Source organism: Ochotona curzoniae, unplaced genomic scaffold (assembly GCF_017591425.1).
Source record: "Ochotona curzoniae isolate NIBS_2020 unplaced genomic scaffold, NIBS_Ocur_1.0 contig_4968, whole genome shotgun sequence".
Lineage (NCBI taxonomy): Eukaryota > Metazoa > Chordata > Mammalia > Lagomorpha > Ochotonidae > Ochotona > Ochotona curzoniae.
The window spans coordinates 122,357-144,323 of record NW_024466443.1 but is presented as its reverse complement, the minus strand read 5'-3'; the positions used below and the strand labels follow the sequence as shown (position 1 = coordinate 144,323).

General features: G+C 47.5%; 2 protein-coding genes across 2 annotated transcripts; both read left to right on the top strand.

Annotated features, from left to right (window-relative positions):
• The first annotated feature begins 2,362 nt into the window (after nucleotides 1-2,362).
• Nucleotides 2,363-6,339, top strand: LOC121161973 (HLA class II histocompatibility antigen, DM alpha chain). Its single transcript, XM_040988717.1, has 5 exons — nucleotides 2,363-2,472; nucleotides 4,315-4,599; nucleotides 5,171-5,449; nucleotides 5,584-5,712; nucleotides 6,065-6,339. Exons 1-5 carry the CDS (start codon nucleotides 2,385-2,387, stop codon nucleotides 6,067-6,069), a joined length of 786 nt encoding a protein of 261 aa, XP_040844651.1. The 5' UTR covers nucleotides 2,363-2,384; the 3' UTR covers nucleotides 6,070-6,339.
• A 6,494-nt stretch (nucleotides 6,340-12,833) lies between these two features.
• On the top strand, nucleotides 12,834-19,580 carry LOC121161972 (HLA class II histocompatibility antigen, DM beta chain). The gene is made up of 6 exons (XM_040988716.1): nucleotides 12,834-13,109; nucleotides 14,985-15,266; nucleotides 16,654-16,938; nucleotides 18,625-18,741; nucleotides 18,897-18,932; nucleotides 19,267-19,580. Exons 1-6 carry the CDS (start codon nucleotides 13,052-13,054, stop codon nucleotides 19,281-19,283), a joined length of 795 nt encoding a protein of 264 aa, XP_040844650.1. The 5' UTR covers nucleotides 12,834-13,051; the 3' UTR covers nucleotides 19,284-19,580.
• Nucleotides 19,581-21,967: the final 2,387 nt, after the last annotated feature.

The window sequence follows — 21,967 nt, the reverse complement described above, 5'->3', positions numbered from 1 at the left end:
CAAGTCCACATCTTGAACGGATAGGTGAGGATATTTCCTCAAAACTTGGGTGTTATCCTTCTTCGGACCTTTCTACATGGAACCAGTAGCCAAATCCATTAGCTTCTACTTCCTAATTATCTCAACATTCTAGCTTTTCCATATCCCCTGTCTGTGATTTATTTCAGGCACCTGTCATCTCTCCCTTAAACCATTGCTGCATCGCTACAGGTACAGCTTCTCAATCTCGACATAATATGCTATAGATTCTTAACCAGCAGTTTTGCCTCAATTATTTCTGAGCTCCAGTTCATTGTTTGAACTGTCAGAAAAAAATTTCTGAAACGCTAAAATGATTGTCATTCTGCAGTATTTTAAAAAAGATTCATTTGAAAGGCAAGAGAGAGAGAGAGAATTGATTTTCCATATACCCATCCACTGCCTTATTTCCTAAAATGGGCTCAATACCCAGGTCTGGGCCGGGCTGAAGCTTTAAGAACTTCATCAGGTCCCCCACATGAGTGGCAGGCACCCAAGTACTGGAGCCATCTTTTGCTGCCTTCTTAGGAACATGATCAGGGAGCTGGATCCAAAGTAGAACAGGAGGGACTTGAACAGATGCACTATAACACTGGCCCCCCATTCCACAGTATAGCGTTTCAGTCACCCAGTAGATGAGTCAGGTGTGGTAGGACCTGTGTGACCTGACATTTCCAGCTCGTCACAATGTCCTGTTTCTCTGCATTACCACCTGGGAAAACAGAAGCAACTGTTAGGGGCATAAGGTCCCCACATCCAGGAGAACTGTAATCTTCACACACCTGTCCAGCCTTTACCTGGAAAGATTTTTTCTTTTCCCTTATCTTCTGCTGGTCGAGGTTCTTGGGAATCAGCCTAATTGTGTCTCGCCTACATCCTCAGTCTTACAAAATTATTGCTTCTAAAACACAAATTGAATGTGACACCTCCTTCCTCTGGATTTTTGAAGGCTTGGACTATGGCTTTGGACCTCAGGGGATACATTCCAGGATCCCCAGTGGGTGCCTGAAATTACATATGGTCCCAAATCAATGGTTCTTACACACACACACACACACACACACACACGATAAAGTTTAATTATAAATCAAGTTCAGGAAGAAGGTGACACTAGCCTTGACTAATCTCATCATACTGTCAACACAGATATGTGAATGTGATCTCTCTCTTCCCCGCCTTTCCCTTCCTCTATTCCCCTCCCGCCTCCATTCTTTCCCGTTCCTCTCACTCCCTCCATCTGCTCTTCCCATCCCTCTTTGCTCCTTCACTTCCTCCTCTTTTACTACCCCCTCTCCCTCCTTCACCCCTCCATTCCTTCCTCTTCTTTCTCCTATCCTCCTCCCTCCCCCTCCCTTCTGCTCCTCATCTTTCCTTGCCTTCTGTCTCTCTCAAGTCTTATTGCTCCTACTCATTCATGACTTTTCTGCCTTTCCTTGTTAAGCTGAGAACTTTCACCTTTTCAGTTAAAGAAGCATGTTTGGCATGTTTGAATGCAGCTCTACTAGTCTTGTGCTCTGGGGACTGCCCGCCGCTCTGCTTCGCATCCAGCTCTCTTAAAAGCCTAGGAAGACAACAGAAGGTGGCCTGAGCGTTTGGGCCCCTGACACCCACGTGGAGATCCTGATGGAGTTCTGGGCTCCTCGCTTGCAGCTGGGGTCATCTGGGGAGTGAGCTAGCTCATGGAAGATCCGTGTGTCTTCATAATAAACAAATTAAACATTAAAAAGGAGTAAAATAAAACCAGGGTTAAGTGAACACAAGCGTTGCCATGCTTCAGTTGAGTGACTGACAGGTGCACCGTGCAGATTGGGTGGTTGCACTGGGGAAAGGCAGGAGGCATCCCAGGCAGAGCCAGGCAGGCTGTGGGAAGAACTTCCTGAGCTGCTCAGCTCTGTAGAGTATTTTCTGACCACAGGTAACTGAAAGCAAAACTACTTGAGAATGAAAGCTGGATGAGTATCTGCCTCTTTCTATTTCCAGCACAAGACCCAGTGCCCATGATTTGTAAACTTTTCAGTACATTTCTACCGAACGAAGCCTAACTAATGCTGGGGAAGAGATTTATAGAGGAGGGGGCGCCGCTCTCCCCGCCCGCGGCTGCAGATCGAGCTCCACTCAGAGGAGACCTTCGTGCGCTGGTTTCCCCGCTTTTACTCCGCGCGCTCCTCCACGCGAGCCCCGGAGCCTGATCTCCAGGAGGGTGCCGGCCTTTGGTCTTCTCCCGGACACTGATGATGTTAAACAGTTTCCTTCTGTAATTGGCTTAGCCAAAATGACAAAGGCAACAATTGGCCTGGGGCTGGTCGGGGTTGTCCGAGTCGGGGGACTTGAGTTGGTAGTCGCTACCTGCTGGGCAGAGCACGGGTATGGATCCTGGGCAGAGCCGGGGAGCAGTGCAGCTGCTACTGTTACAGCTTCTGTGGCTGCTGCCCCGCTCCTGGGCCGGCCCTGCAGGTAAGAAGGCACCTCCGCTTCCCTTTCGTCTTATTGGTCCTGGAACCCAAGGGAGCCCACCCTGAGCGCTGTCGGAGGAGTCGGGGCTCTGAGTGATGCCAAGTGTGTGATGAGAGAGTGAGATGACCAGGAGCACTTCTGACTGGAGAAAGCAATGGAGGGGCTGAACAGGTTCCCTCTGAACCAATCTGGAAGTGGAGATTGCCTACTTTGCAGAGGGAGAAAGCTAGACTCGCAGAGTTTAAGCAATCTGGGAAGCAGGGGGTGGCTGGGGTTTGAACAAAACGAATTTTATGTCCATTCCTGGGGTGGGATCCAGCCCTGCACCCTGTTTGTTCAGCTTGCCCTGCAACCCCAACCTTCTTCTGTGAAGGCAGGGGAGAATGGAAAACTAGCCTTGGGAGGGTTTTATTTTTATTTTTATTATTTCTGAAAGGCAAAGAGAGAGAGAGAGAGAGAGAAGAGAAGAGAAGAAAGAGAATCTGAGGAGAAGGAGGAGAGACACTAGAAAGGATCTTCCATCCTCCCCAAATGACCACAACATGCTGAAGCAGATTCCAAGCTCCCTGCTGGCCAGTAGTGGGTGCAAGGCCCAAACACTTGGGCCATCCTCGGCTGCTCTCCCAAGTACATTAGCAGGGAGCTGAATGGGAAGCAAAGAAACCCCTGACTCCAACCAGTGCTCTGATGTGTTGCAAGCAGTAGCCCACTGCACCACAGCACCTACGCTAGAACTTTTTTCTTACTCTGTCATTCTGGGTACTGGGCACTATTGGCGGAAGGATGGGAATTTCAGAGAAAATCATTTATTTCCTGCAGCAATGGTTCACTTCCTTAAAGCCTGTCTCTTTGGGTTCTGGAGTGTAATAGTGGATGAAAAGGTTGCAGAGAAGCCTTGTGCGAATGGGTGTAGAGAAATCCGGAGTCTTGGTCTTTGCGTCTACTATGTGTGTTGGGGGTGGGGCATAGCATGCTGTCCATGGGTTAGAGAGGCTGTGTCCATTCCCCCTCCATGGCTTAGGTAGGCTGTGACCATTTCTTCTCCACCCCTCCCTGCTAAGACTGGGGGCCTCCCTGCCAGAGACCTTATACCAGCCTGTGTGAATCACACCAAGGCATGCCCTGTGGGGAGCTTGTAGCCCTGGGCCAGGCTGTATGCCATGGTGGGCAGGGCACAGGCTGTGTTCCAACCTCCACACACCTCCTTGGGTGGAAGCCTCCGCTCACAAACCCACGAGGAACAGAGTGAGAATGTCACATTAGACAACGGGTCTTTTTGGCTCTTTGCAGCTTTATGCATTTGGCAAGGGAGGTTTGGAGAACTCTCTTTTTCCTTTTTCACCCTAACAAACACAGGAGGAGATGGCACCAACCTCTGCTATGCTCCCTGAGGCAGTCCTTGCTTTTGACTGACTTGGCTTTTCTTTTCTTAAGATTTTATTTGTTTTTATTGGAATGGATCAGATATATAAAGAGGAGAGAAAGAGAGAAAGATCTTCTGTGGGTTGATTCACTCCCCAAGTGGTCTCAATGGCCACTTGGCGAACTGAGCCAAGCTGAGGCCAGGAGCCAGGAGTCTCCTCTGGGTCTGCAACACAGGTGCAGGGTTCCAAGGCGTTGGGCTGTCCTCTATTGCTTCCCCAGGCCACAAACAGGAAGTTAAATGAGAAGCAGAGCAGTCAGGATACTAACCCATGCCCATATGGGATACAGGCCCTTGCAGGTGGAGGATTAGCTTGTTGAGCCATGGCACCAGTGCCCGGGACCTTGCCGCTTCCTAAGTTGAAGGGGGCAGAAGAGAAGACTCCCTCCTTCCTGAGTCCCATCTGGTTTTCTCTGCAGCCCCTGCTCAGGCTTGGCAGGATGAGCTGCAGAACCACACGTTACTGCACACGGTGTTCTGCCAGCTCGGAAGCCCCAGTGTGGGGCTCTCTGAGACCTACGACTCGGACCTGCTCTTCTCCTTTGACTTCGCTGAGAACACCCGCGTACCGCGCCTGCCCGAGTTTGCAGACTGGGCCCAGGAGCAGAGTGACCTCCCTGACATTACATTTGACAAAAACTTTTGCCAGATGATGGTCCAGATAATCAGCCCGCAAGCGGAAGGGAAGATCCCAGTCTCCAGAGGTTAGGAGTTTTCAGGGTGGAGGCAGGGGGTGGGGGAAGGGCTGGTTCTTTCCCTCACTGCTGTGTGCTGAACTCTTCCTCCTGGCACTGCTTCTCTGCCTGTTCCCCTCATGACATGCGTCTTCCCAGCTGTCGCTGTCTGCACCCTGAACTAACTGTGCGCTCCTGACAGTGCTTAGCACACAGTAGGGGTTTCACTCTCTGTGTTGAACAATGAATTCAATAGGGACCAGCAGGAGTCTGCTGCTGGCTAGAACCTGGGGACTCTTTTTGGCCAAGTGGAGGGGACAGTGGGAACAGTGTGGTGCAGTGGGAAGGTGCTGATTTGGACTACAGTGGCTCTGTAAAGGCGGCAATATGAGGTCTGCACAGGAGGCGCTGGCAGAGGGCGGGGTTCGAGGGTCTAGAGTGGTTCTACTTCTGGTCTCGCTGCGCTCAGAGCCCCAGTTTCATCCCCATCTCCTGGTACCTAAGCATAACCCCTGGGCTCCCCATCTCTACACTGGACTGCCACCTGCAAGAGCCAGCCCCTCCTTCTCACACCCCCTTTTCCCCCTCCTCCCCCTGTCAGGTTTCCCAGCTGCTGAGGTCTTCACACTGAAGCCACTGGAGTTCGGCAAGCCCAACACGCTGGTGTGTTTTGTCAGTAACCTTTTTCCGCCCATGCTGACAGTCAGCTGGGAGCACAATTCCAAGCCAGTGCAAGGAGTCGGACCCACCACGGTCTCTGCCATCAGCGGACTCAGCTTCCAGGCCTTTTCCTACTTAAACTTCACACCACAGCCCTCCGACCTGTTCTCCTGCATCGTGACTCACGAGATTGACCGCTACACGGCCATCGCCTACTGGGGTGAGGCCTTCCCCACACCAGCCTGCTGCTTTAGGGTGTGGGCAAGAGGCAGGGGACACTGCCAGAAGGGAGCATGGACCTTGTGCAGGCTGTCCACATTGTCAGCCGGGCTCGTGTCCCTCGCCTCTCTCTAGTGCCCCAGGACGCGCTGCCTTCAGATCTGCTGGAGAACGTGCTGTGCGGCCTGGCCTTCGGGCTAGGAGTGCTGGGTATCATTGTGGGCACTGTCCTCATCGTCTCCTTCCGCAGGCCTTGCTGCAGTGGTATGTCATCTGCGGGGTCTGCTTGGGATGTGGGAGTCAGGGCTGCCAGATTTCCCTCTGGCAAGGGGCACGAAGAGTGGCCCCGGGGCCCTTGGGTGCAGGGCCTGTGTCCCTCTAGTTAGGGAGCTGGAGATGGACACACACATAAGGATCACAGGAATGACTGTGTGGGGGAGCAGGGGTTTGGGGAGCTGTGGGAAAGCTGTTTGGGCTGTTTGGGGACCCGTTGGAAATGGAGAGCACACTTCTGCAGGACTAGGGCAGGGCAGGGCCTGTGAGGCAGGGGTGGGGCAGGGTGGTAGGGCGGGGACAGCTGGCAGCCTTCCTTCACTAAACCCCACTCTTTCCACAGACTGATTCCTCCTGACCAGAGCTGGAGGCCAGCCAGCAGCTTCGCCCTCCAAGCAGGGGATGCCTGAGGCTCACACAACCCACTGGGATCTCTACTTTTTGGAACATAAGTCCCCAGGACTGGCTGCCCCTGTGTGAGTGTGTGTGTGTGTGTGTTTGCATGAATGCGTGTGTGTGCATGAATGCGTATGTGTGCAAGGTGGATTTCTTGGCTGGGGACTCTGTTGTCCCTGGCTTACCTCTAGGAGACATGCAATAAATGTCATCTTTTGACACAAGTGTTGTTTCTTCCTTGACTCGCAGTGCTTGATTCTGAATGGTTACTAGTTCCAATTCAGCCATAACCCAAACCCAGCTTGCCCTCATTAGGGACGGGGTAAGGGCAAGGTAAGGGGAAGCCCTGGCTCCTCAGCCGTGTTCCTGTGCTCTTGGCTCAGCACTGCAAGATGATGGACTCCTGTCAGATTGTATGAAATAGGTGAGAAATGAAGGCAGACCTGCTTTCTGCTAATTTGCTCACAAGCTGGTTGAGGAGGCTGTGTGTGTGTGTGTATGTGTGTGTTCATGTATGTATGTTGTGTTTATGTATGTGTGTGTGTGTGTGAGGTTGCACTTTAGTGTTGGTGAACATGTTTATGTTTAGTATAGGCTGCCTATAAACCCCCTACAGCCCTCAGCATAACCATAATGGGGAGATTGGGAGCTCAGCAGTGGGAAGAGAAAGCTCCCAGATGTTATTCCAACTCAGCCACATGCATCCTATGAAAACAGTGCCATCAAATGCCTGAGAGAGAGCAAGAGAGTGCTCCAGTTAAGTGGTTCACTCCCCAAGTGCCCGCAGCAGCCGGGACGGAAGTCAGGGGCCGGGACTTCAGTCTCAGTCTGCCATGTGGATGACAGGAGCTCTCACTGCCACTTTCCAAGGTGTGTGTCAGCAGGAAGATGGAGTCGGGAGCCCTAGGCAGGTGTCTGACCCAGACACTCTGATGAGGGAGGTGACCACTTGACTGCCAGCCCAAATGTCCACCGAACCCTTTCTTTTCTGAAACATACTTCGACTTTACCTTTAGTATTGCATGTTTTTGTTTTCATGATTACTTTGCCATTCTAGACCTAGCACTTATTTCTTTTATCATTTTAAAATGTATTTCTTAACTGATCCCAAAATTTCCTGTCAGCCAAGACTTACAACTGCCTTAATTATAGTGTGTGACCTCAAAGTGTTTTGCATTGATGTCTTCACCTGTACATGTGGAAGACATTGGAGCTTCTTTCTGCTCTGAGATGCTGTACCTAAGTACTCTGGAAGCGTTCAAGGCCCTCTACACTGCTGTCATCTAAAACAGTGGAATTCATGGTTCCCGGAAGGAGATCTGCCCTTGAGAGGGTCTCTCTTCCTTATTCTGCCTGAATGGTATCACGTCTCACTGCTCTTTAGGGCGTTGTATTTACAATATTCACTCAGCCTCTTCCCTCTCCCAAAGTGGCTTTTTTTTCTTTTTAATGTGCTCAGCTTCTCTCTCTCTCTTTCTCTGTTTCTCTCTTTAATTTTCCACTTTAATATTGTTTACAGAGTTGAGAGGCCCATGTGAGCCTCTGGTTAGGGTATGGAGGAAGGTGGGTAAAATAAATTTTCAGGTTTTTTTTCTTCTACCTGTGTTTCCGGGATAGGGATGGGATGAAGGGGGCCTGCTTCTTACTGTCAAACTAGATCAGCATCTGGGGGTGGAGATGATCATCTGATGTTACTTTAGAGACCCCAATGTGGGGAAGAATGTTCTGAGGGTGCTGCTTGAGTGATCTGGTTAGTTCTGAGATGTTTTTGGCATCTTGCACCAGGGTTGAGAAAATCTGAAATCTGCTATCTGATACACTTCACTGTATCCACATAGACATTGCTGCAAAGCCTGGCCAGGAGACTTGTTGCATCTGTTCTATTTTCCATCTTTTGATGCAGTACTCGTTGCCCTCTGTTGCTTAGGTGAGCTGACTATTACATCTTTCATGTGCATCTCTACTGCATGGTGTGAACAAATGAGGAGGCACAGTTCTGATGCACAGACCCAAAGGTCAGACCACATACATGTCTTGTAATTTTCCCTGAGGTCGAGGTTTGAGTCCAGGAGTCTAACTGGGGAGTCCCCGAAGAAATTTGCCTAGGAAATTCTCAGACTTGACTCTTGTATGCACCAGCCACCACAGTGTTAGTTTTGGTCCATCACCTGCACCAGCCAGCACACATACCAGAGGATGTAGCTGCCTGGTTAATTCTGCCCTCAGCCCCATCTCTCACATGAACCAGTGAGTGCTGCGGCTCAACCCTCCACAGGCCCAGCCCTCATGTATACCAGTGGGTGCTGTGGCTTAGTTGGGGCACTCCCCAATAGCTTATTCCTGTCTTCACCAGCTTTTTGGGTCTGACTCATGTTTTTCCTCTTCAGTGAAGCTGCCCCAAATCCTGCAATTCTGCCTGAACTTAATGGAACTTAACCCAGGCTTTACAATGAAGGACTTGCTTGTTTTCTGTGGTAATTTTTTCCAGCCCACCAGCTTGTCATTTCTATAATTCAGAGACCTAAAAGCTAACACTGCTACCAAAAGAGCCAGGGGATTCTCATCCATTTTTAAGCTAACATTTGAAATTATTTGACATCCAGATGTTGGTGGAATGATGAAGAGAAGTGCTTTCTCATTATTTTCATGTGCCTTTTTTTCTCATCACTAATAATATTTCTTTCTTTGTGACTTGCTGATTCATCTTTTATCTAATTTATTTTTTAAGAAATGTATTTATTCTTAAGTTTATTTGAAGGGCAGAGAGAATATTTTGGCTTATTCACCAAACACCTGCAATAGCCAGGGCTGAGTTCTGCTGAAGCCAGGGCCAGGAACCCAATCCAAGCCCCCACATAGTTGGCAGGAATTCAAGTAGCTTGAGCCATCACTGCTGCCGCCCTGGTATGTGTTAGCAAGAAGATGGGATTAGAAGCGAAGGTCAGACTTGAACCCAGACACGCCGATGTGGGTTGTGTCTTAATCATTGTGCCAACCCCCTGCCCTTTTCTTTCTAGTTTGAAAGTACAATTTCTGTCTTTTTCTTGTGTCTTCTATACAGAAATCTTGTGTCTGTGTGGATATTGCAAATGCCTTTTTCCAGTTTGTTGCTCAACAGTGAATTTTTAAAATAAATTTCTTCCCTGAATAGAATTGCTTAGCTTTATAGTCAAAACCCCTATAGACTATATATTTATAAACTTAGGAAATTATTTCCATATCCAATCCAGTCAAATTTTTTGGTAGAATATCTAGTGGGTTAAGGTGATATGCCACTTTCTCAATGAGAAGATTCTAACTGTTTTTGGCTAACTTCAAATATAAAGATCTGGACAATAGAAGTTACAAGAAAATTATCTGATAGCTACTTTTATTTAGTTAGTAGCTCCAGAATTTAAGTCACACATTTTACAAGTGTAACATAACACATTCATAGGCACATATTTCTATTTCTACCCCCACATTTCATAAACTCAACTTATTCTAGTTCTTTTCATGTATTTATTCATTGAGATCATTTTTGGATAATGTATCTTCCCCAAATAACTTTGAAAGAGTGCCCATAGTTTGGGAAAAATTTTACTTTAAGGTAATTTCCTCCTTCCCAATGAATAATTTTGGGTAAAATATTTCTTTTTACATATATCTATAAATTTATACTATTCTACAACCCCTTCTTCTATGAGTGCTGTTTTTCTTTCACATTTAGATCTGTATTAATCTGCAACTTTTAATAGTTTATTTATCTGAAAGAGAGAAACTACTGGTTTTAGATTACAAATGATTGGCTGAGAGATTTTTGTGTTTATGAAATGAAGGCTCAAGTTAAAACCACCTGTCCAGAAGAGGAACCTGGGATCACTTGCAGAGTCACTTTAGAAGAGATTGCCATGGCCACACTCTGGGGAAACACGAGATCACAGCTGCAGTTTCGTCGTGGGTGCTGCTCCAGTGATGTTATTGTAGCTCTGCGACCCCGGGCTCCTTGCACAGCTCTGTTGGCACCTCACAGTGCAGCCTTGCTCCTGGAGCCATGCCCAGGGGGTCTGTGAGGCACTGTCTGCCTCTTCTCCCACGTGATTCCAGCCCACCTCCACAGCTCTCCTCAGTCACAAGGACGCCCTGTCCACCAGTCCATCGTGATCTAAACCCAGCTGTTCCCTTACGCTAACACGAACTCTCCTCTTTATAGGTGTTCTCCAAAATTAACCTTCAAGCCAGCTGATGTGGGGGGTGGAGTCCATGTCTTAGCAATGGATATTCCCTGCAATGCTTTGGGGCTTCCGTCCACTGCAGGGGAGGGAGGCCACGCCCAGCAGGAGACCACAGGAAAGATGAGCAGGCACTCTCTGTTGGTCAGAGAGGCTTGGTTATTAGATATGAACTCAGCTGTCTGGAGTTCCATAGCTCTTTCAGCCCTGGTGTCACATAAATTGTGATCCATTGAGCAGCCATGGACAGAGCAGTTGAAAAACTCCCTGGACTTGGTTGCAGGTGAGAAGCCAGAGCACAGATCATTGACAACAGCAGGAGAGGAAGGAAGGAACTGCTTCACCAAGCACAGGTCTGGGTTTCTGTTCCGAGCTAAAATCTCCCTCAGCCTTCACTTTAATACGGAAGTGAATCTTCTCCCACTATTTCCTGTTGCTGCCCTGTGGGAGGTTTCACTTCTGCTTTGACTGCCAGAGCAGAAAGGCAGACACGAGAGGGAACCCTAACCACCACGGTGGTGCAGGACCGCAGCAACCCCCTGGGGGTCCCAGATTTCCCAGACATTGAAAAGGGTGCCAAAGCCTGGTTCCTGCAGCCTAGGATCGCTGTCTGGGATAGGCAGGTGGGGAGAACTATGAAAGGATGTGTTCATGTGGGGTGTATGGGGTGGTGTGGGGGAATGTCACATGGTTTAGAAACTGTCAAAACAGAAAGTGGAAGTCACAGTGGATCTGAAGAGGAAGGAACTTTGAGAACAGCAAAGATGAATCTTGAATGGATTGGGTGGTGGATTGTGGCCCTTCTGTTTCTGCTCCTTTTATAAAGAAAGTTCACTGACTTTCATCACCTGGGCTGTCTCAGCCTTGGGATGTTGAACATGTGGGCATGCTGGTTTGTGTGTGTATGTGTGGTATAGGAAAAGAGTTAAAATCTCTGGACTTTGGAAGTATCTTGTATTTCTCTGCTTTGAAAGGAAAAGACACACACACACACACACACACACACACACACACACACACACACACACACAGATTTTTTAGTTGCTGATTCACTCCCAAAATGGCTGTAGCAGCCAGATCTGGGCCAGACTGAATACAGGAGCCAGGAACTGTAACCAGGTCTCCCATACGGTACCAGGTACCCAAGTACTTGGCCTATCATATGTCTTACCAGGCTCATTAGTAGGGAGCTGGATCAGAAGCAGAGCATCTGGGACTTGAACCAGTGGTCCCATCTGGGATGCAGTCATCACAGGGGGCAGCTTTACCTGCTGTATCACCAAGCTAGCCCTAGGAAGCCGATTTAAGACTTTCAGTTAATGATTGAAAAGCCCATCTGGAGATAGTGCCATGGCATAGTAGGTGAAGCCTCCGTCTGTGGTGCCAGCATCCCATTTGTGTGCTGGTTTAAGTCCCAGCTGCTCTGCTTTCCATCCAGCTTCCTGCTAATGTGCCTGGAAAAGCCCAAAACCTTGGACCCCTGCACCCATGTGGGAGACCTAGAAGATGCTCCTGGGTTCTGGCTTTAAACTGGCTCTTCTCTGGCCATTGTGGGCATTTGGGAAGTGAACCAGCAGATGGAAGATCTTTGTCTCTCTTCTCTTGGTAAGTCTGCCTTTAAAGTGAAAAAAAAAAAAAAAAGAAAAGAAAAAAGAAAAATCTTAAAATAAAAGAGTCCATCTGTGGCATATCCATGATGGGATAAAAGGGTTGCCACTTAAAATTGGTCTTTTCAAGGGGCCCAGTGATAGGGCAGCTTCCTTCCATTTTTTCCTAGTAGTTTCCTAACAAGAAGGATGGGTACCACGATGAAGCAGACCACAAGGGAAATCCACAGGGCAATCAGTGTGGGAAAGCATGTGAGCTCTGGGCGCTAGCCTGACACAAACTACTTGTTAAAGGATTTCAGTGGAGTTACCCCTATCTTTTCCCATGGGAGGGATGTCTAGAAAGACAGGGTTTCCTGGCTCCAAAAAGCAGCTGTTACTGCTAAGGGGGAAATGAAACCTGACTAGCTAGAACCCAAGAAGCAGTTGGGGGTCCCACTGGGAGGGATTTTCCAGGTCCAAGGTGGAACAGCTTCCTGTACTCTTATTCTGAGGCCAGGTGCCTTCTTCCTTTCTTCCCAGCAACCCTCACCAACCTGTGTGAGAAGGGCACTCTGTCCTCCCAAGTTTACGTAATGGAGCCGAGCTGGGGTATGTGTGCACCAAGAAAGGATGCTTAGTCCTAGCCATAAGAGCAGGCACGGAGATGGAAACGTTAAAGCAGAGCAGGCTGCACCATCCCAGGAGTATTCTGTCTACTCTACTCCCCTGACCGGGAGCAATCCACCCACAGACTGGTTGCTTCCCAGAACTAGAGAGGACAGATCAGGAGTTCTGTTGTCTAAGCCTAAGGCAGGATGGGGTTTACCTAGTAACTGATGACGCTAGGTTAAGGCACGCTGTGATTTGTCACTACATCTTTCTTTGCCTACTTAGCCAATCTGGCAGCTCAGTTTGGGACAGCAGACTCAGGTTGGTGGAAATAGGTTTAGAGTCTCTGAGCTGGGTAGGTCTCAGTCATTTGTCCAGGAAGGGATCAAGAGGCCTGGGGAGTACTGTCTTCTGATCTGTGCCTAGAGGTCAGCTGCCCAAGCTGGGGCTTCTGGGGCAGGAGAAGACCCCCGGCCCTTGGAGGAGCTGGCCTGGGGGACTGGACTCCCCACATCCTTGCAGAGCATGACTGCCCTTCTGCTGCTGCTGCTGCTGGGCCTCCTTCTGGGCTGCACTGGAGCAGGTAAGGGCACTTCTGCCCAGACCCTTTCTTCCCCTGCTTCTGCTTTGGCTATGAGGACGTTCAGTTTTGTGACTGGATTTGAGCACCCTGTCATGTATTCCTACAATATTTTGTAACTTTTGCTTGTTGCTTGCTGGGCATAGTGCAATAGCTCAATTGGCTAGTCCTTCCCTTACAAGTGCTGGGATTCCGGCTTGTGTCCTGGTTGCTCCACTTCCCATTCAGCTCCCTGCTTGTGGCCTGGGAAAGAGTGGAGGATGGCTCAGTGCCTTGGGATGCCACATCTGTGTGGGAGACTTGAAAGAAGTTGCAAGCTCAGCTTCAGACTGGCTCAGCTCTGCCCATTGAAATCATTTAGGGAGTGAACCAAGGAGTGGAAAATCTTTCTTTTTGTCTCTCCTTCTCTCTGTAAACCTGCCTTTCCAATAAAAATAATTAAATCTTAAAAAAAAGAAAGAGTAACTAAACTGTGTGATGATTTGCCTGCTGCGTCTCTCCTACTGGCATGGCTGTGTTGGTCACTGTCATTTCTCTGACTCCCAGCACAGTGCCGGGCACTTTACAGATGTGTTCAGGATGAATAGTTAACACTGATTCTAGCCCAGAGCTGTGCTGACACTACCTCTCCACTATTTGTCCACTTCTCAGCAGTTTGGATTGCCAAAGATCTGTGTTCTGGATAACTTGTTCTGCAAGAAATCCTGGGCCACTTTGCTGACTTTGCTTTTGTACATTCATGATCAACATATATGCCATCTAAAATGTGGCTTTTCCCCTTATCTTATGCATCCTCCTATACAGTTGGATATCCTGCAAATCAATACAGTGATGACGTTAACTGGAGTCAACACAGACCCCACAGATTAAGGGCTCAGTCCCATAAAACTGCTCCCACCTTAGAAACCAGACACAGGCAGTAGCAGCTAACTTCGGTACACCTTGGGGTTTACAGAAGTCTTGGGGTCTATCCCATAATTGCCTTCTAGGGTTTGATCACATGCCGGAGACACTCAGAGAACCCAGGAAAATACTTAGTACTGATGATCTGTCACAAAAGTTTTTTTTTTTTTTCTTAATAAGAGAAATTGAGTCAGAAGAAATAGTATATTGATAAGGTCTGGAGGGGTCACAAGGGCAAGATTCTGTCCCCATGGAGTTATGGGTGCCGCCCTCCCAGCATGTGGGTGTGCCCTGTGGTCTCCACACCGCTTGGTTCAGTAAGTCAGTGGAGGCTTTATTACACATGCACAATTGATTGTTCACTCAGGCTCCCACCCTCTCCCTTCCCAGAAAACTGAACTGTGGCATCATGACTTGATCCTTCTGGTGGGCCACTCTCACCCAGGAACTTACCAGGGGTCCCGTCATTGAAATGGAAGATACTCCTTTCACCAGACACTAGCAAGGGGCTAGGAGTTCTGTGTCTGAAACCAGGGTCAAAATCCAAATATTAGAAGAAATGCATTTAGCACTGCTGTCATTTAGGAAATTACTGGAGTCTAGGAGCTCTGTGTAAGGAACTGGGGGCAGAGACTAACTATATTGTAAGTATTTTATTTATTGATTTTTATCTGAGAATGAGAGAGAGAGAGACCTCTACTGGTTCACTCCCCAGATGCCTATTTCAGCCAGGAACTCCAAATCTCCTACTAGGATTAGGCGACAGGGATCCAAGTCCTTTGGTATCATCTGCTGCTCCCATGGTGTAAGAACCAGGAGGCTGGAATTGAGGGCAGAGCCAGGACTCAAACCCAGGGACTCTGATAGGGGACACAGGCATCCAAGCATCAATGTAGCAAGTGTGTCAAACTTTTGTCCCTGAATTTATATTTTTATGATGTTACTGACCTGTCCTTTGGTTTCTGACTCTTCTAGGCGGCTTTGTGGCCCATGTGGAAAGTAGCTGCTTGTTGGATGATGATGGGAATCCAAAAGATTTCACTTACTGTGTCTCCTTCAACAAGGATCTGTTGACCTGCTGGGATCCACAGGAGGAAAAGATGGCCCCTTGTGAATTTGGGACACTGCGTGTTTTGGCCTTGAACCTCGCACAGAGTCTTAATCGTGAAAGCACTCTGCTGCAGCGCTTGCGTAGTGGACTCCAGAACTGTGCCACACACACCAACCCCTTCTGGGACAAGCTGACCCGGAGAGCACGTGAGTAGGGAGGGTGGTAGAAGGGTTGCAAGAAAACAGTTAAGAGAGGGGAGGCCAAGGAGCAATGCTCTGTGGGAATGGAGTTGAGGTTTGGGTGGGAAAAAAACTGTGGGAACATGGAACATAGAAAGAAGAGGGGTTGAAACTCCAGGGCAGATCAGCAGTAAAGAAGAGGTGACATGGCATCTGGGAAAAACTTTTGAGGGGAGAGTCAGCAAAGGTTATGGCCTCCTAGGCTGCAGATCCAAGTTCAATGAGCTTGGGTGAAAAAAAAAAAAAAAAAGACAGCTTTTACCAAGTATTCATGCTTTTTATTCTAGATTGACATTCTGGATCTGGGTGGATCCAAACTTGGGGATGTTTGACAGTTTCTTTGACTCTGTATCCTTTGCACTGAGAACGCCTTGAGATTTGTGAAAGAAAACTTGAAGCTCTCCAAGTCAAGCAGAGAGATTGAAGTCTTAATTTCTGACCACCTTCCCCACAATGTTTCTGGGGGAGGTGCTTGTTAAAACTGCCGCCCCCCCCCCCCCGTACCACTCCAGATCCAGTCAATGAAAATATCCCAGCATTTAGGCCAGAAAGTAATTTTTTGGAATTTTTATTTAAGATTTTGTTTGAAATACTAAGGTGGTGGTTGTCAAGGAGAGTAAGTAAAAAGCAGGTATGTTAACAATCTCTTTGACTGGGATGACACTAATCACACATTTAATCGTTCTGAGTTAGGTTTGTTTCCTTAAGCTATTCAAGCAGGAAAGGCTGTATTTAGCAGATCAATATGTTAAACAAGACATGGGGAATTTTTTTCCTCCCTTAACAATTCCAGGTTTGTAATTCTGTATTACCATTAGCTTATATATTTTAAAGTTTATGTACTTGACATAAATGTAATGACTTAAAATATTTATTTGAAAGGCAAATAGATAAGAGAGTGATTTTTATTAGCTGGTTTATTTCCCCAGTACTGCAATAGCTGGGGCTGTTGGTCCTAGTCCAAGCCAGGTGCTGGTGATTCAGTCTGGATCCCCACATAGGTGGTAAGAACCATCACTGGCTGCCCATGCCTTAGTAAGAAGCTAGAATAAGGACCAGAGCCAAGACTCGATCTCAGGCATGGAATGTGTACATCGTAGGCATTATGCCAAATGTCCACCCCAGAAACGAAAATAATTTTGAAGGAGAAAAGAAAGGGACAATGACGAATGGGAAGGAAAAAGGATTGAAGCAGGAATAAAATTCCAACTTCTCACTTTTGAGTAATGACATGTATGTACTTACAGGAAAGTGGGTTGGCAAAAATCAATGAGCAGTTGTGGAAGAGAACTCAGGTTGGAGAAAAAGCCAGAAGGCCAGCTTCCTTCCTGATCATGCTCTTTCTCTCATGTAGGACCACCAACTGTACAAGTAGCCCCAATCACTCCTTTCAACACAAGGGAGTCCGTAATGTTGGCCTGCTATGTGTGGGGCTTCTATCCGGCGGATGTGACCATCACATGGATGAAAAATGGGCAACCTGTCATTCCTCACAGCAGTTCGCAGAAGACGGCCCAACCTAATGGGGACTGGACATACCAAACCGTGTCTCACTTAGCCCTAACTCCCTCTTATGGGGATAAGTACACTTGTGTGGTGGAACACGTTGGGACAGCTGAACCCATCTTCCATGACTGGAGTAAGTGTATGGCAGGTGGTAGGACGTGAGGTTAAGGCAGGCAGACATTAGAAGTTTGTGGATAAAGCAAGTGCACCAGTGTTTTGACAGAGGGAGTACAATGTGGAAAGTCTCCTGGTAAAGAGGGAAATGTTGAGAATGAAAGTAAGTCTGGAGGAGATGGAGGGGACTGGAGGGGGAGGTTGTGTGCAGAGATGGGGCAGTGAGATAAAGGAGTGGAAACAGTTACTGCTTTTCTGTTGTGGTTGATCTCGCTATGTCTGGGTTTGAAGTGGGAGAGGAACATGATTGTACCGCAAAGAGGATGTAGATTTACTAAGCACATTTTTAGAACCCCAAAGCTGTAATCCTGTACTCCAGGCTCTTTAGATTTCAGCTATTCTGTCTTCATCATAGTGTGGGAGTTGAAGAAATCAGGAAGATTAAAGAAGAAGGGAGACTTTCTCTTGGTGTGGGGCAGTACTGAGCTTAAGTTGCTCTTTTGAGCATGCCAGCATGGTAGAGCGAAGGCTGGCAGACTCTTTGGTGTGCATGTTTTGGAACTATTAGGTGAAGAGCTGATGGTCATTGGCTGAACCCAGGATAGAAGATAATGAGGGAAGCTATACAAATGTGAGCAGTTTTGAGAGAGAAAAGAGGAAGAAATGAGGAAGAGAAAGGGTTCTTTTCTACAAAGAGCTTAGGAAGAGTACCCCAGATGAGCTGTTGAACCCCACCTCCCTTTACAGGGAGTCATACATTCCTGGGCAGCTGGGAAGGGGACAGGAAACCAAAGGGTTGGGACTCAGGTACTCTTGATCTCTCCTGGGGGAAAGGCTGCACTACCAGATGCACAAGGAGCTTGCCTTGGTGATAGAGTGGGGCATGACTCAAAATAGGACCAGCTCTGAGAAGCTGGAGAGAATGGTTTGCTAGAGACAAACTCTAAAATGATACATGGGAAGTTTTGATATAGAAGACACACAGTAAGATAAGTCATGAAACCATTGGAGGTTAGGAATCATGAAGACATTATAAAAGGAAAGCACTCAAATGGACCAAGTAGGGGGAGCTACCACAACCAGCGGGGCAGCCGAGAGGCGAGTGAGGAGCACATTACGCCAGTGAGGATGTCTTTGGGATGTGGGAGGAAAGATGTCTTTTTTTTTTTTTTAAGATTTATTTATTTGAAAATTAGGATCAGAGATATATTGAGAGATTGACTGATCAGTTTGGCTTACTGGTTCACACCTTAAGTCACGGCAGCAGCCAGGTCAAACCCAGGAGCCAGGATCTTTCAGTTTCAGGAGCTCAAATTGTTAGCAGGGAGCTGGATCAGAATGGAGCAGCTGGGACATGAACCAACATCCTTCTGGGAAGTCAGTGTTGTGGCTGGTGGTTTTTATGTGCTGTGTCACAGTGCTGGCCCCAGGAGAGATGTCTTGAAAGGCTCTACTTTAACAGAGAGGTACCAGCAACCACAAGTTTTCCCTCTGGGGAGACAGCTTCCCTAGGGCCATTCTTGGTGTAGAGGTTCATAAGCATGGAGTACTTGAAGAAAGGTCATTTCCTTGGAGCGGGTTGGTGTGAGCTAGACCTCTGAGACTGGGACAAAAGAGTTTTGGATTTTTTGGGTGGAGAGTGCAACAAAGTTGCTCAAAGTTTTTCTGAGCATGAGCTTGGTCCTGGTAACTTCCTGTTTTGCAGCACCTGGGTTGTCTCCTGTGCAGACGTTGAAGGTCTCTGTGTCTGCAGTGACTCTAGGCGTGGGTCTCATCATCTTCTTCTTTGGTTTGATCTGCTGGTGGAAGGCAGGCCCCTATAGTGAGTATCTTCCTGAACCCCTGTCATCATGCTGCTCCCAGTTTCTCCTCATGTCCTGGTGGTGGTTGGTTGTCTCCTTCCCACCCTATTGGCTATAATTAACAGGATATTCTGACCCAAAGAGACTGGTTTAATCAAGTGTGTTTCTCTTCTAGGCTATACTCCTCTCCCTGGGTCCAATTATCCAGAAGGTAATGTGTCTGTTTCTGGGCCTGCTGGTCCTCTGTAGGGGGTAGGAGTTACAGAGGGTCTATGTTGGACTCTGCTAATGGGGCTTAGCAGGGGTGAACTTGCATGAAAACCTAGTCAAGAGCATCATTTAAGCTGCTATTGCTGGGACTGGGCTATCTTCTTGTCTTCTACCCAGGCGTATCTATGGGGAGGAGGCTGAAGGGGGCTTCTTTGCATCAGTAGTCAGTGACCTAGAATGTTGACTATATGGCTCTGGATGGGATAGTTATGGGTAAAAATACTGGGGGCAAGTTGGTTTGGGATTTCATTGTCTCCTCTGTATTTCTCTTACAGGACGGCACATTTCCTAGAGGCAACTTCTGCAATTTCCATTCAAGTGAGCAGGAGATCCAAACTCCTGGAGGGTGCCATGTTCACCCGCCAGAATCTTCACACCCCAAGTTTTCTTGGGCCTAGAGTTTCTTGTCCACTTCTTTGAATGTACCAGCCCCACCTCCATGTATGCCCAGCAGCTTGAGGGAAATAATTGCTGGAATATTCTGTATCCAAATAATTACTCGAGACTGTATTTCTTCGGTAAATATAATCTGGAGAGAGAGGTTAAAGGCTCTCCTGGGAGTTCCACTCATTGTGGAATAAAACTCTGGTGAAAATTTTGTTTTCTTGTGTCTTTTCCCAGGAGCCCTGGGGGAAGGAATCTGTGTAGAGTGGGGGCTGAGGTTGATTCTTACTGGAATGGAGGAATCTGTGCCTCTTCTTGCTGTCCCAGTTGAACACAACAAAACTGAGGTGGGGGGAGGTTTTTTTTTTTTTTTTAATTTATAGCTCATAAGAAGAAATGAAATAGGGCTAGCACCATGGTATACGGGTTAAGCTTCTGCCTGCAGTGCTGGTATCCCTTTTGGGCACCTGTTCAAGTTCTGGTTGCTCTGCTTTTGGTCCAGCTCCCTGCTAATATGCCTGAGAAAGCAACAAAAAGATGGTGTGAGTGCTTGGGCCCCTGTACCCCTATGGGAGACCCAGAAGAAGGTCCAGGCTCCTGGTTTCTGATTGGCCCAGGTTCAGCCATTCTGGCCATTTGGGGAGTGAATCAGTGGATGGAAGATTTCTCTCGATTTCTGGTTCTTCTTTCTGTAAATCTGACTTTCTGATTCTGAACTGATCTGAAGCCAGGAGCCAGGAGCTTCTTCCAGGTTTCCCACATAGTTGCAGGGTCCCAAGGCTTTGGGCTATCCTCCACTATTCTCCCAGACCACAAGCAGGGAGCTGGAAGAGAAATGGAGCAGCTGGGACATGAACTGGTGCCCCTATGGGATCCTGGTGCTTGAAAGGAGAGGATTAGCTAAGTGAGCCATTGTGTCAGACCTGTTGTCATTTTAAAGATTTATTTAGTTGTATTTGAAAGGTAGATGTACAGAGAGTAGGAAAGACAGAGATAGAAATGTCTTTCATCTGCTGATTCACTCCCCAAATGACCGCAATGGCCAGAGAAGTGCAAATTTGAAGCCAGGAGCTAGGAACTTCTGGGTCTCCCACATGTGTGCACAGTCTGAAGCCAGCACCTGCTGCTTTCAAAGCCCATGAGCAGAAAGCTGGATGGGAAGTGGAATAGCTGGAACACGAACCAATGTCCATATGGGATGCTGGCACTTGCAGGCAAAAGATTAGACAATTGAGCCATCACATGGCCTTATGAAGAGATATTTCCTTAAAATGATGCCAAACAAGTGTGTGAAAAGATGGTCAACATCATGTAGCTTATTAGGATGGCTAAGATAAAAAAATAGTAACATCAAATGCTAAGAAGGATGCAGAAAAACTGAAACACTCACAGGCACAGATTCTGCACAAATGCCCACTCAGTTGGGGCTGGGATGGGCTAAAATCATTACCTAGGTCTCCCACATGTGTGGTAGGGACTTGGTGCTTGAACCATCACCTACTGTCTTCCCACATATTAGCAGAAAGTCGTACTGGAAACAGAAGTGGAGGCAAAACTTAACCCCCGGCACTCTAAAGTGGGAGACAAGTGTCACAAGAGGTGGTTTAGCCAACAGCACTACATTAACATGACTGCCACTCATAAACCGTCACATAAGATGTGAGACTTGACCAACTGTGTTTTAGACTTTTTTCTGCCATTCTGGGAGAAACCCACATACACAGTAATGCATGAGGAAAGTAAGTTTATTTCTCATAGGTCTGCAGGCAGGGAAGCTCAAGGCCACAGAACCAGCATCTGGTAAGGTGAGTTATGTCATGGCAGATGACAGGGTGAGTGAGCATGTGCAACAGGGGCAGCAGGAGTGCTGTGCTCACTTCTACAGCAGCCCAGGGTCCCGAGAACCAACCCGGGATGCAGATGAACCAACCCGGGATGCAGAGGAACCAACCCGGGATACAGATGAACCAACCCGGGATGCAGATGAACCCATCCATGACTCAATCACATCCCAACTCTTACACCTCAGGGATCAAGCTTCCAACACAGGAATTTGGGAGACACATTGAAACCTCCCGTTCTCCCACCTCTCTTCCTCCTATCTTCTTGGCCTTTGGATATGCAACTGTTCCAGTATTACTTGTGGAAAAGGTGATCTTTCCTTCACTGAATGCTTTTATACCTCGTCCAAAGCCATCTGAGCTATTCGTGTGGGTGGGTATACTTTAGGGTTCTTTATTCTGTTGCATTGATTTGTGTGCCTATCTTGTCCTCTAAATCAAAAAGCCATGCTTACTATAGCTGTATAATAGATCTTGAAATCATTCTGAACCCCACACTCTTCCTTCTTTTTCAAGATTCTTTGAGCTCTCCTATTCTTTTGCTTGCTCATTCAGAGTATTTTCAGTATTTATAGAAAAACATTGCTCATGTCTTAACAAGTTATGTATTAATTTGGTGACAATCAGTATCTCTATTATGTTGACTCATCCAATCTGTGGATATGTTTCTCCATTTATTCAGATATTTTATGATCTCTTTTATCATTGTTACATGGTTTTCAGCATTGAAGTTACATATATATTCTGTTAG

Excerpts from the sequence above, each read along its gene's own strand:
- LOC121161973 (XM_040988717.1), top strand. The coding sequence starts at position 2,385 with ATGGATCCTGGGCAGAGCCGGGGAGCAGTGCAGCTGCTACTGTTACAG. Across the intron at positions 2,473-4,314 it reads CTCCTGGGCCGGCCCTGCAG|CCCCTGCTCAGGCTTGGCAG; the intron begins GTAAGAAGGCAC and ends TTTTCTCTGCAG. Across the intron at positions 5,450-5,583 it reads CACGGCCATCGCCTACTGGG|TGCCCCAGGACGCGCTGCCT; the intron begins GTGAGGCCTTCC and ends GCCTCTCTCTAG.
- LOC121161972 (XM_040988716.1), top strand. The coding sequence starts at position 13,052 with ATGACTGCCCTTCTGCTGCTGCTGCTGCTGGGCCTCCTTCTGGGCTGC. Across the intron at positions 13,110-14,984 it reads TCTGGGCTGCACTGGAGCAG|GCGGCTTTGTGGCCCATGTG; the intron begins GTAAGGGCACTT and ends TGACTCTTCTAG. Across the intron at positions 16,939-18,624 it reads ACCCATCTTCCATGACTGGA|CACCTGGGTTGTCTCCTGTG; the intron begins GTAAGTGTATGG and ends CCTGTTTTGCAG.